This window comes from Rhinolophus hipposideros (assembly GCF_964194185.1).
Source record: "Rhinolophus hipposideros genome assembly, chromosome: 3".
Lineage (NCBI taxonomy): Eukaryota > Metazoa > Chordata > Mammalia > Chiroptera > Rhinolophidae > Rhinolophus > Rhinolophus hipposideros.
The window spans coordinates 29282604-29295202 of record NC_138049.1 but is presented as its reverse complement, the minus strand read 5'-3'; the positions used below and the strand labels follow the sequence as shown (position 1 = coordinate 29295202).

At 33.9% G+C, this 12599-nt stretch overlaps 1 protein-coding gene across 2 annotated transcripts in view; it reads left to right on the top strand.

Annotated features, from left to right (window-relative positions):
* Nucleotides 1-12599, top strand: part of ENPP1 (ectonucleotide pyrophosphatase/phosphodiesterase 1) — a gene marked incomplete at its 5' end in the record, with an annotated part of 65012 nt that overhangs the window by 28225 nt on the left and 24188 nt on the right. For both annotated transcript variants that reach the window (XM_081038181.1, XM_081038182.1), the window contains 8 exons: nucleotides 1173-1245; nucleotides 3726-3842; nucleotides 4602-4727; nucleotides 5608-5668; nucleotides 7803-7900; nucleotides 9834-9913; nucleotides 10824-10943; nucleotides 11946-12055. In XM_081038181.1, coding sequence (XP_080894307.1) covers nucleotides 1173-1245; nucleotides 3726-3842; nucleotides 4602-4727; nucleotides 5608-5668; nucleotides 7803-7900; nucleotides 9834-9913; nucleotides 10824-10943; nucleotides 11946-12055 — 785 coding nt within the window. The remainder of the gene's footprint in view (nucleotides 1-1172; nucleotides 1246-3725; nucleotides 3843-4601; nucleotides 4728-5607; nucleotides 5669-7802; nucleotides 7901-9833; nucleotides 9914-10823; nucleotides 10944-11945; nucleotides 12056-12599) is intronic.

Here is a 12599-nt window from a genome sequence, read left to right as displayed (position 1 = left end):
ATATGCCTTTCTTCCTTTGGGCCTTTCCTTATGCTGGCCTTGCTCCTAGATGTTTGCTCGGATGGGTCCTCTGTTCCCTTCCCTCAGTTCTGCCTGGAGTGTCACGCCATCATTGGCCTGCTTCAGAGCCCAGCCAGTCCAAAGCCTTTCTCTATGATGCTCTTTCTGACCTCCCTCTCCCCAAGCACCCCCAAATTTATCCTTCTTTAAACAACTGTAGAACTCTGCAACTTCTTCCTAGAGCCTACCAATATGAGTCTCTTATGCTGTTGTTTTTTACCTCCTTGCACACAAATAGAAGCTCCCTGAGGTATCTCTTATTCTTTCCTTCAACGTGTTAACAGTCCTTACATATAGTTGGTATTCAAGGACTACTTGGTTGAAATGTCCTGCAAAGTGACATTCCAGAGAGCTCTCAAGGCAACTCCATCCCACTAAAAATATTGAGGGTTGTTAATGGACTGTTCTGCTTTTTATTCTAACTCACAAACAAAAAGTTCTGCCATTGTTCTTAGGAGTTGTATTTTGTATCCACTTAGTTTAAAATGTCAAAGGCCATAAGAGTAGAGAATGAGAAATTATCAAAATGTTAGAGCTGGAATGATTTTTAGAGATCCATGCAGTCCAATTCTTTAATGAATAAAATGAAGAGTGACTTGCCCTGAATCACAAAACCAATTCATGGTAACATTTGGAGCCGAGATGTAGGCACCTAACCCTATTCAGTTCCCAGAAGCTGCCACAGTGCATATGAAGATATTGCTTAGGTTTGTGTAGTTAAATTGTTTAAAAAGGAATCTAATATTCTAGTATTGCCTTTTATAGATTAACAAATAGGAAATCAAGTCTCTAGATGAATTTTCTTCTCTCCCTCCCTTAATTATTACAGATTCTCTGACTAGATTCATTTACATCAACTGGGAAATTCCTGACAACTTTAACCTTGGACGGCAGAGATTCATTTGCTAACATTTAGGTAGACTTTCTATTGAAGTATAACATATATACAGAAAAGTATATAAGTGTGCAGTTTGGATTTTCACAGAGTAAACATGTTTATGGGACCAGCACCCTGATCAGAAAATGGAGCAGCAAGTTTAGAAACATTTGAAGAAACCAAACATTTGAAGAAATGTCTTAAAGCTATATAATTTTCTGTTTTCTCCCCACAGGTATTGTCAGTCTGTGTGTTAACAATAATCCTTGGTTGTATATTTGGGTTGAAACCAAGCTGTGCCAAAGAAGGTAAATAGTAGTGTGTGTGTATGTGTGTGTGTGTGTGTGTGTGTATGTATTCAGCCTTCTTTAGAATGTGACTGAGATAAGCATTATGTCCTAATCCTGTGGATACTCCATAGATATTGCAAATTTGATGCTGGTTTTAGCCTTCTTCTTGAAGCTCTTTTATTATTGTAGCCATACAATATTTTATTTACTTGTAAAACCATCCCAAAACAACGAAGAGGGGCTATGACCAAAACACCAGCCAAACAAACAGAAAAAACAAAACAAAACAAAAAAAAAACAAGAAAAAAAAACAAGAAAAACCCCAGAACAACAGAAATTAAATTAAGAACAAACAAGCTGACATGGCGAACAGGTTCTGGTGCTGTGTTCCTGGAGCCCACGCCGGGACTTCCTCCAGACAGTCTCCTAGGGATACCCTGTCTTCCCAAGCACTTCCCAAGCTAAAGCAGCCCTAGATGTTGCTAGGTGACCAGTTAACATCCCTGGAAAACATATCATTACATGCTCTTAAGGCTTTAAAATTGTGGACATCAGTGGTTTTAAAGAAACAGTGGTATTTTTAAACATTATATATATAACATTATATATATATATATATATATATATGTATATATTATACTAAGTGTAGAAATTATCCAGCATTGACAAGATCACCATAAATAATAAAACTGAATCACAGTACATTGTAGTAGTCATTATTTGCCTCTGAGGTAAGTTTTTTTTCTAACCTGTATAAAAATCATTCATTGGTTGTCTTCCTAGGCAATTCAGTTGTGAAAATTGAACAAATTCTTTTCCTGCTCAATTGTTTTGTAATTGTAATATTAGTCATTAAAAAAATATTAGTGATTGTTAAGCCATCATTTATTGTTGAAATGAGTGAAATATAGTAATTTTATGTGTTTAGTCAGCAATATACAGGCATATCTTGAAGATATTACAGGTTTGGTTCCAAACCACTGCAATAAAGCAAGTTATAATCTTTTTTTTGGTTGAGGGTCTTGCCTTCGTTTTATGAAAAACACAGCATCAGAGAAGTACAATAAAGCGAAGCACAATAAAACAAGGTATGCTTGTATTCAGGGCAAATGTATTGAAGTTTAACAAAATTAAGAAGCTACAGACTTTAGTGTTAGGCCTGAAGTAATTTACTTTGAGTTCAGTTTGACAAAAATAATACTGAAGGGTTATGAATAGCCATTTTAATCTAAACCCCACATAGTACGCTTAGTATTTTTAAAAATGACTAGGTACATATTAATGAGCTTCAAGTAATAATTATTATGCTAATAGTTTTCCCCCATCCCAGGTCAACAAAATAAGTACTTCTGACCCTAGAAATTAAAATTGTTGAATTTCTGTGTCCTGAGAGTTAAATTCTGTGACAATATCTTGTGTCAGGAGACTATTAAAATCAAGAGCTAAGATTATTCCTTGTCTCAGTTGGACTTCCATTATTTTACAAGTGGATTTTTTTTCTTCATCATCTGATTTTTTAGTAATCCAATAAAAACATAGCTTATTCCAAATATTAGATTGGTGCAAAAGTAATTATGGTTTTTTGCAATTTTTTTAACCCTTTAAGCCGCAATTACTTCTGCACCAACCTAATATCTAGTAAAGAATTACAATGTAAAATAATTTTGTTAATGAAAAATATTTTCCTTCCCTATCTGCCATTTATCCATTTAACAAAATCATATTAGGACCAACTATATGTCATGCATCTTGCTGGGTACCAGGGAGACAGTATGCTGAGCAAAATCCAGGTGTTGTCTTTGTTCTTAAGAGGTTTTGGATACTAACCAAATAATCACTTACAAATGGAATTAAGTGACTGAGGGGAAGGACAAGGTTTTATAAAAGTTTAAAGAAAGGAAAATGGACCTAGACTGGGGAATTTGGACAGGCTTCTGAGAGGGAGCCAGACTGGACCTGAAGGTGACTTGGGTGTGTAAGGTGATGGTGGGAGGGACAGTCCCGCAGAATGTGTTCTGCATAAACACATTACTTCTTTATACCAAAACTGAGAGCAAGGTAAGTCAGGTATTCTCTTTCTGAAATACTCATAATCACTTGCTCACAATTTGAAATTTTGGAGAACTCCATGGCTGTTTAAGCTAACCTTTGCAGAGCATAAAATATTCACCACAAGGCCTTATTCTGACTTTTTTTTTTTTAACCATCCCATAGATAAGTAAGTTTTATCAAACCCAGTAGGGTTTGTAATAAATAAGGGGAAAAAAATCTCTTTTTCTCTATGGCAAGAGATAAAATCACAATCTATATAAGGTAAACTTGTATGTGTCTCACTTTCTACATGTATTTGTGAAAAGCTTCCAACGTAACTTTATTATCCCATCTATCTTTTCTAAAGTAGTATTTGAATCTATATGCAACTTAGGTGTATTAGTTCATATTTGCTTTTTAATCATATAATGATTAGAAACATCTAACTCATTATTTAATATTTTCAGTTAAAAGTTGCAAAGGTCGCTGCTTTGAGAGAACGTTTGGGAACTGCCGCTGTGATGTTGCTTGCGTTGACCTTGGAAACTGCTGTCTAGATTACCAGGAGACGTGTATAGAACCAGGTAAAAATGCACAGGGGGAAAAATGGAGTCACAGGAATTAGTAGTAAATGATCAGAGCAGTGTTCTGCATCTCTTAGGTGTGTGACCTAACTCATTTGAGATTTTAAAAAATGTGGCCTTTATAGTTTTTTGAAGAAAAAATTTCACCTGTTCTGCCACTCACTAAACATCTTCTGGATAGCAAAACTGTGCCTGTGTTTATTGTATGCCGACAGCCTATACAGTCTAATTTGCATTTAAACTAAGTTAAAGAAAGCTGCTTGAGATATATGAATATTTTCATTATGGGCTTATTAAAGCAAGCGTTCTTAGATGTCCACTTAAACTTTAAAATGAAACCATCAGAATATGGAAATTTTTCTCAGTTTGATGTAGACTTCTCTACATTTGACATGGAGTAATACTTAAAGGGGAGTGAGCCAGATTTAGATAAAATTTGAGAACCCTGAAAATGGCTGGTGGAAGAAGCCAAGATCTTCATATGAATTGTGTAATTATAATTTGTCCACATTTTAAAATGATGAGATTCTGGGATTTATTATTTAGTGAAATAATAATTGTTGCCTCCCTGTTCTCTGTGTTCGTTCTGATGGACCACTGCGGTGGCAGATGTTGTGAGTGACAAAATGAAGCTGCAGAATGAGCTAGTTCATTGTCTTTTACAGATCTTGGGTTCAGATCTGTGTCCACAATTCTGTGTTCACGTTGAATGTTTTGAATTTGGACCATAAAATTAAGTTTGTCGATATTTATTTCTAGAACGCATATGGACTTGCAGCAAATTCCGGTGTGGTGAGAAAAGGTTGTCCAGAAGCCTCTGCTCCTGTTCCGATGACTGTAGAGACAAGGGCGACTGCTGCATCAACTACAGCCCTGTGTGTCGAGGTCAGGTTTGCCTTCCCTCAACAGCTTCGACAGCAGCCTGACATCTTCCTAGGTTTTAGCTGGGTTTTGCATAAAAAATATTTAGTCTGAAAAAATATTTTGAAAACACTTTATAAAAGAAAATTTCAAGCCTATACATCAGTAGAGAGAGTGTGTGTAATGAACCTTGTGCCCACACCCAGCTTAATGATTATTAGCTGCACATGGCCAATCTCGTTTTATCTACTCATTCTCCTGCCATCACCCCCTCATGCTAGTTTGATATTAGCTACACATATAATGTGGTGTTTGTAGAAAGATTGCCCTGGCTGACTCCTGTGTCCCAGGTTCCCTTGTGAAAAACAAGGATAAAGTCTGCCATGCATTGAGAGAGCAGGTGTGAAATTACTGCAAAAGATTTTAGGGTATTATGTAGGCTGAGGTTATTATGAGGTCTTGTCTAGGTGTTGCAGGGTTCTTTGAAATTTCTTGACAGAATCTGGCTCTATATGAAAGGAACTAAGACATCAAGGAGTTAAAACCAGAAGATTTTGTAGGGTGGGTTAGAAGGAGGGTTGTAAATTTTGGCTGAAAATATTAACAATTTGAAAATGGAAAATATGCCTTTAAGTTCTCACAAATATAGTATCGTATTTTAGTCTTGTGATTATACATTCATTTTTTTCCTTCCTGATATTTAGTAACTCTTTGGAAACAGATTTTTATTTAGAAACAGATTACTTATTTTTTCATTGTGTTTCCGTAGAACCGTGCCCCACATTACTTGTGTATCTGTTCACACATTTTGTTTTGGGAATCTGTCTTACTGTGTCTCACAAACATCTCAATTGTTAACTATTAAAGTGTGTTCTACTCATTTTATTTCTTGAAAATATTTTAGGTGAGAAAAGTTGGGTAGAAGAAACGTGTGAGAGCATTAATGAGCCACAGTGTCCAGCAGGGTAAGATGATATTCTCAGATACAATTTTTTTTCTTTTTCAGAAGAACCATCTTTTTTTCTTTCCAAATTGAAAAGATGAAAATACTAATTATTTATTCGTTTATTAGACATGATTTTCAGTCAGGACTCATATTTGGCACTGGTGGTATAGAGATGGCATAGAGTGGTATGACTCCCATTTTGGAAGCTAGTGGGAAAAAAGAGGTCATGAATATTTTTTAGTATTCATGAGTGTTAGATGGAAGTATTTGTGTCTTCCTCAAGAAAGAAGGCTCTTTACTTTCATTTGGAGTTTTGAGAGTTGAGCTTGTAGCAAATTACTTTATAGCTTTTAGTTATTTTTGTATTTAGCTTCATTTATAAATTTTAGGGATAAGCAACATGTCTGTGAGACGATGTTACATAATTTTTACAGTTCATATTTGTATTTTGTCAAATTATTTTGCACAGTACGTTATATATACTAGGCTATAAAAAAAGTTTTTATGGAATTCAAGGGATGGAAATTTTGTAAAAGGTGTTAGATATATTTAGCTTTGCTCACTTGCAATCTACCTCATAACTTGAATTATTGATCTTCAGAAGTATATTTTTATTTCTTCAAAATGATTTTTTAGACTATTAAAAATTTTAAAGCTGTATAGCTTATTTTGTTTATGTGTTTGTTTATTTTTCACGATATAAGATGTGTTGTTTTTTTCTTTTGGATGGGAGAGTATTTTGTTGTTATTTTTTAAAGCAATAGTAACAGAAGCAGCAAAAACTAAACCTAAACCAAAAATTTCCAGAAGAAGATACTTTTTTCAAAGGGCACTACTCATGTACCCTAACCTGTCTTTTAAGTCCAAGATCTACTGGAAATTTCAGACTTAATGAATTTTGAATCTTTTCCTTCTAAACATTGATCATTATTTTTCAATTGTGATGTTTACCCTTTTAGTAAAAAAAATATAAATTCTCCTGTCTTTACAAGAAGATCATAATTTAGAACTGGAAATTTTTTATACTGGAAATTATTATACCAGTATACTTACTTGGCCTAGTAAACTCTTTTTATGTTTTTGTTGATTCGGTATGAATTTCTCTATATAGATATGGATCATTGAGGCTAAAAGCAACTGCTTTTGCAGAGCCGTACAACAGAGCTATGGTACAAACACTACAAATTTTCTCCTTTTTCTATTTGCATTCGTATGTGAAAGTAAGCTGGGGAAGAGGTAGAGTTGGGAAAGGCAAGGTCAGTAAACATTTGCTCTCAAATTTTAAATTACTGAGTGAATTTTCAGTGGAAAGTTTTTCCTGGTAATCTAGTGATATACAACTCTCCTGCCATCTACTAGATAGCATTAGAAGCTGCAAAATTTCTGAACCATGCCTATTTTGGTGTAGTCATATAATAGCTGTCTGTCATTATTCTCTTTTGTGGTTTTTTTTGGGCTGTTTTTTGCCTCTCTGTTTGGATTTCCACACCACACACATTAACTCTGTGTGTGTGTGTGTGTGTGTGTGTGTGTGTGTGTGCGCGCGCGCGTTTATGTACACTGTTCATTCCTGGCTATCGATCATTTCTTTGTTTATATATTTAAATCTAGTGAATACCAATCAAACTTCATTAAATATTAATATATTTTAAATACATTAAATGTAAAAATTAAATATTGTATATAATGTATGTGATACGAGGTGCCATCTGTTAGATTCACATATAGACTATTGGAAAGTGGTTGTTCAGGAAAGAAAATAATGGAAACAAATATAATTTAGAAAATGCTGTTTGTTAACATTTATTCTCCTGCAAATTGGGAAAGTAGCATTAAATTTTAGTAGCACTTGGTCTAGCTTTTGGAACCATGAATGATGTCCTCTGTATGGTGCCTCAAAATGGTATGAGTGCTTAATAAGTGCTTTTTGATGATAGATACCTAATGAAATATAAAAGCATGTGTAGGAATACAAATGCTTGTAAAATATCCTATATGACAGTGCTTGCTGAGCTTCTTAGTTTACTTTCGATTACATACCAACCTTCATGGAAAATCTTCACTGGATCTGTACCAAGGAAGGAGAAAATCTTCATTTGGTGGGTGTCTTCATCCTGCTTATTTAAACATTTTTTTTTTTTCTTATTACCCAGGTTTGAAATACCTCCTACCCTCTTATTTTCCTTGGATGGCTTCAGAGCAGAATATTTACATACGTGGGGTGGACTTCTTCCTGTTATTAGCAGACTAAGTGAGTAACTTCAGACTTGACTGTTGGAATGTCATGATTTCAGTAAGATAGACTAGGGAGACGAGTCTCTTTGGAAAACTACTGGCTGAACCTATTTTACCAAACTTTTCTATTGCAAAGTAGTGGAAACTGATGATGAGGAACTAGTCTTTAATATTGTCATTACTCCGAAGATAATACAGTTACCTTAGGATTTTTATCTATTAGTACACGTGTGTGTGTGTGTGTGTGTGTGTGTGTGTAAACTTAATATAAATAACTGTATAAATACATGAACATTTTTTTCTTAAAATTTTGGATTTATTTCCTGGTAATTTTATTTATTATTTCATTTATTTATTTATTAACTACTATATCTTCAAATAGAATTTAAAAAATTTGAAGATGTTTCTGATATTATGTATTAGTAATATAGACTTAGAATAATTGCCTGCTAATTATCCTGTAGTATCATGTAACATTTTTCCAGTTTCTTTGTGTTAACTAAGGCCTTAATTGAATGATTATTCTATAAGTTATTGATACACTAGCAGAATGGTCTTTTCTTAGTATTAATGCCCACGTTTTAAATCACATTAACCACCAGTAATATGGGTATAACTTGTATCACTATTGTTATCGAAAAAGGGAAATTGTATGTGGGTATAAAAGGGTAGAATTTTGCTCATTACCAGTGATCGAATTTAGGTAGTTACAGTGTAATACTGGACTGAGATAGAAGTATATAAATACAACTATTTTAGTGTTCTTCTGGAATTCTAAAATGTTATTTACCAGACTTGAGTATATGAGATTGGTTTAAACATTAAAATCACCCTCGGTAAATACATGTGCACATTCATTGTACTTCTTTTGTTACAAGCCAAAATAATTTTGGAACACTTCTAAAAATTTTAGTTTTTAATTTCTATCTGGAAGAAAGTAGGTTTTATAAATAATCATTTGTCATAAAAAGCCTTTAACAAAGAGCTTACACAGGCAAGGAATGCTCTGTTCCTATCAGCCAGGCCCATGGACTTTGAAACTTGAATTTGGCCCTTTGTTACCATTAGAAGGAAAGTTTGTCTCAATGGCACCACACATGGTGTCCTGAGTTGAGAATTAAGGAGCCATATGTACCTGAATGTGACATTTAAAAGAAATTAATACACAATTAGCCTAATCCTTAGCTTTGGATAAGTGGAGGATTTAATGTGGTATTCTGAACTATTCGGGAGGTACTGAGATGGATAGACACATGCTAATCCAAGGAACATTTTCAGTCAATGAAGCACTGAAATGCTAGAATCATTAGTTACATGTTCCTCCCTCAATAGCAGACGCAAGAGAAGAGGAGTGTGACACCAGGGCTAAATGAGGAACAGTCTGACTTTTGTGCTTTCTCAAACTTGAAGCCAGAACATGCCTTTTTGTCTTTCGGTAGTGTTGAGTTTCTTCAAAGTTAGCTAGTTCTGGATCTATGGGTTGGGACCCCAGTCACTATTTTACCCTTGTTTCAGTTTTGCAGATTTAGCTACTGTACTAGTGCAATTTTTTTGTTGTTGTTGTTTTGTTTTGTTTAATACTACCTGTTGTAATTTAGGTATGTGCCCACTAATAAGTAAGGAAGGTCTAGCAAACATCATTGTTACAAATGTTCCATCTGGAATGTAATGTTACTGATAAGTATGGGATAATTATTCCATTGGCTTAATTTTTTTTAAATGTTTTCTTTCCTTTTTTTTTGACTAAGAGAAAAATAACTCTAATCTTAACCTTGATTTTGAGTTCACAAAGTTGCTTTATAATTCACCCTGAATTTGTAGATGGTTATAAACTCCTCCTGGGTTAAATTTTTTATATACGGTTTAGACTGCTGTGATACCAAAGCTAAATGACCTAAACAGATTGTCAGTGGTATTTAATAACAACCTTTAATTTTTTTTCTTTGTAGAAAACTGTGGAACATATACTAAAAACATGAGACCAGTATATCCAACAAAAACTTTCCCCAATCACTACAGTATTGTCACAGTAAGCGCCGCATTTCAACTTTTATGTGTTCAGAGAAGTGAGATGTAAATGCATTTTTTGATGAATTAATTAGATATCAGCTCAGAAAAAAATTAAGTTCTTTTCCAATGTATCATTAAACAAGAAAACATATGTTCTAGTCTTTGCTCTGCTACTAACTAGCTGTGGCTGGAAGGCCACTTTATCTTCGAGTCTCAATTTTCTCATCTGTGAAAAGAAGTGACTAAAGACCCCAAGAAATGATTTATTGGTTTCCTTTTAGTTTTAAGATCTGTCATTTTTGTGTCCTGTTTTATTTCTTACTAGTTTTGTAGCTTACTTTATTTGAGCCCCACAACTATCCCACAGTCTCGTATTCTCAACTTGTCTTTCCAGGCATCTTGATGTATGAGTTTGAGCGAGTCACTCTGCCTGACTCTGAATAGGATTACAGCCCTGTTTTTGTTTCCAAGTTTCCAGATTTAGTTTGCATCCATAAAAAAAATAAATGTAGAATTCATTAGGCCTTAAAGTTGAAGCAACAAAATTAATACATTAGCTTGTATTGACACATGCTCTTCTAGGACCAAACCAAAAAAATAATTTGTTCTGCAGGAATATTTTACTCAGCAATGCAAAAGGAAAACAGAGTACTTTTTTCAGAATTTGGGAGACTGCCTATTTATATAGACTCTCATCTATAGCATTCCTAACTTATTATCTCCTATTACATAGTATAAAACACAAATAGTACATAAAATATTGGGTGGTTGGTTGTGTTTTGACTATCCATTGTTTTGTTTTTCACCTCCTTAAACTGTGTTAAGTTCCTTGCAGCTTCAGTTACCTGTTTCTCTTTGATGAAATTGTTCTGTAACTTTAGTATTAAATCACTCATAACTTGCATAAAACCTGTATTTTATATTTTTAGGGTCTTTATCCAGAATCCCATGGCATAATTGACAATAAAATGTATGATCCCAAAATGAATGTTTCCTTTGCACTTAAGAGTAAAGAGAAATTTAATCCTGAGTGGTACAAAGGAGAACCAGTAAGTTGTTTGTTTGTCTAGCTACTGAAAGACATTTTCTTTAATTATTCTCATCTGTTTCAATCTGTAAAATACCAGATTCCCTGGAACTCTTAATAACCTAATTCATTTACTGTGTCTGTGGCCACCCTTTTGTGAATGGAGATGAATGCTGATAATCCTAAGTGCAGTTTGTGTCATTGTATGAGAGTGGTAATTTATTTCAGAACTTGTTTGCCTTATTCTAAACCATTTTTCTTTTCTGCTTGATTCTACCTTCTTGTAAAAGTAGCATATAGCAGTAGATGAGTAGGGGTAATGTTTTGATCTACACAAAGCTAGTTGTTTCTGAAGGAGGTAAACTTTGACTTTATTTGCCTAGGCTAACTTAGAAGATTCTCTCTGATTTAGATGTTTCCTTTTTTTTTATTTAAAAAATTGTTACAATAATTCTCTAAGTTCTATTTGAGTCTGTAATCCTCTTGGAAGGAAAAAGAGCATGATGTGTAATTTGCAGGTTATAAATTCAAATTTTAAAAATTTAAAGTTTTGTGACTTCGGGCAAATTATTCTTTCTGTGCCTTAGTTTTCTCATCTTTGTACTATGAATAATACTGTTACTACCCTCATGGTAAAGTCATGTGAAGATTATTTAATAATCTGAGATGTTTATAGGAATACTATTTATAACTGTAATTGGCAATAATAAATGTTAGTTCAGTAAGTAAAAATTCCAAGAAATTATACATATATATGTATGCATTTTTCTTTTTAAAGAGAACCTGTTAAGTCCAGGAATGGTTTAAAAGTTGTAGGAGTTACCAACTGACTTATGTCCATTATTTAAATTCTTCTTGCTCCTGTTCAGAAATATATGATTATTTTGTAGTTCAACTGCTGTAGCTTGTTAACCTCAAAAACATTCTAGCACTTCAGAGGAATTCATTGTTGTTGCATGAACACATACTCCTAAGAGATGAATATTTGCATAATTTCCTAACTTTCCTTCATTTTCTTCCCCAGATCTGGCTCACAGCTAAATACCAAGGCCTGAAGGCTGGCACATATTTTTGGCCAGGATCAGATGTGGAGATTAATGGAATTTTCCCAGACATCTATAAAATATACAATGGGTATGTGTAAATGTACTTTTTCTAGGATCTATGACATAAAACAGTTAGACTATCCTTTTTATCATGTCCTAGGTGCCAGCATTTGAGTGATCTATTAGCTGAAAAATGAGAACTGTCGGAATAAGGACTCTATCTCAAAGAGTTTTAGATGGTAAATTATAAAACAAGTTTTTTCTAGAGGTTTTTGAGAAAGCTGTGATAACATATTGGGGTTTGCAATTAGATCTTTGGACAGGAATGAAAAATGAAGTCATGGTAAAAGTAGAGGTCTCAGAGTAGAGTTACTACACGTTTTAACTTTAGGAAGAAAAAGAACTAGGAGAAATAGATGAATTAGAGAGGATACAGATGACTCTTGGCTGTCTGGAGTTACTTAAAAGATTATTTAAAAGAAGATATCAATGACATCTCTGGATTTGTATTTCCGAATTTCTTCAATAAATATGCTGTCTGACATGAGAAACTGATTAGAATAATCTCCCTGTAATATTCAAACTCTATGACGTATTGAGGAAAAAAAAACAGAAACTTTTTTTCTGGAAGA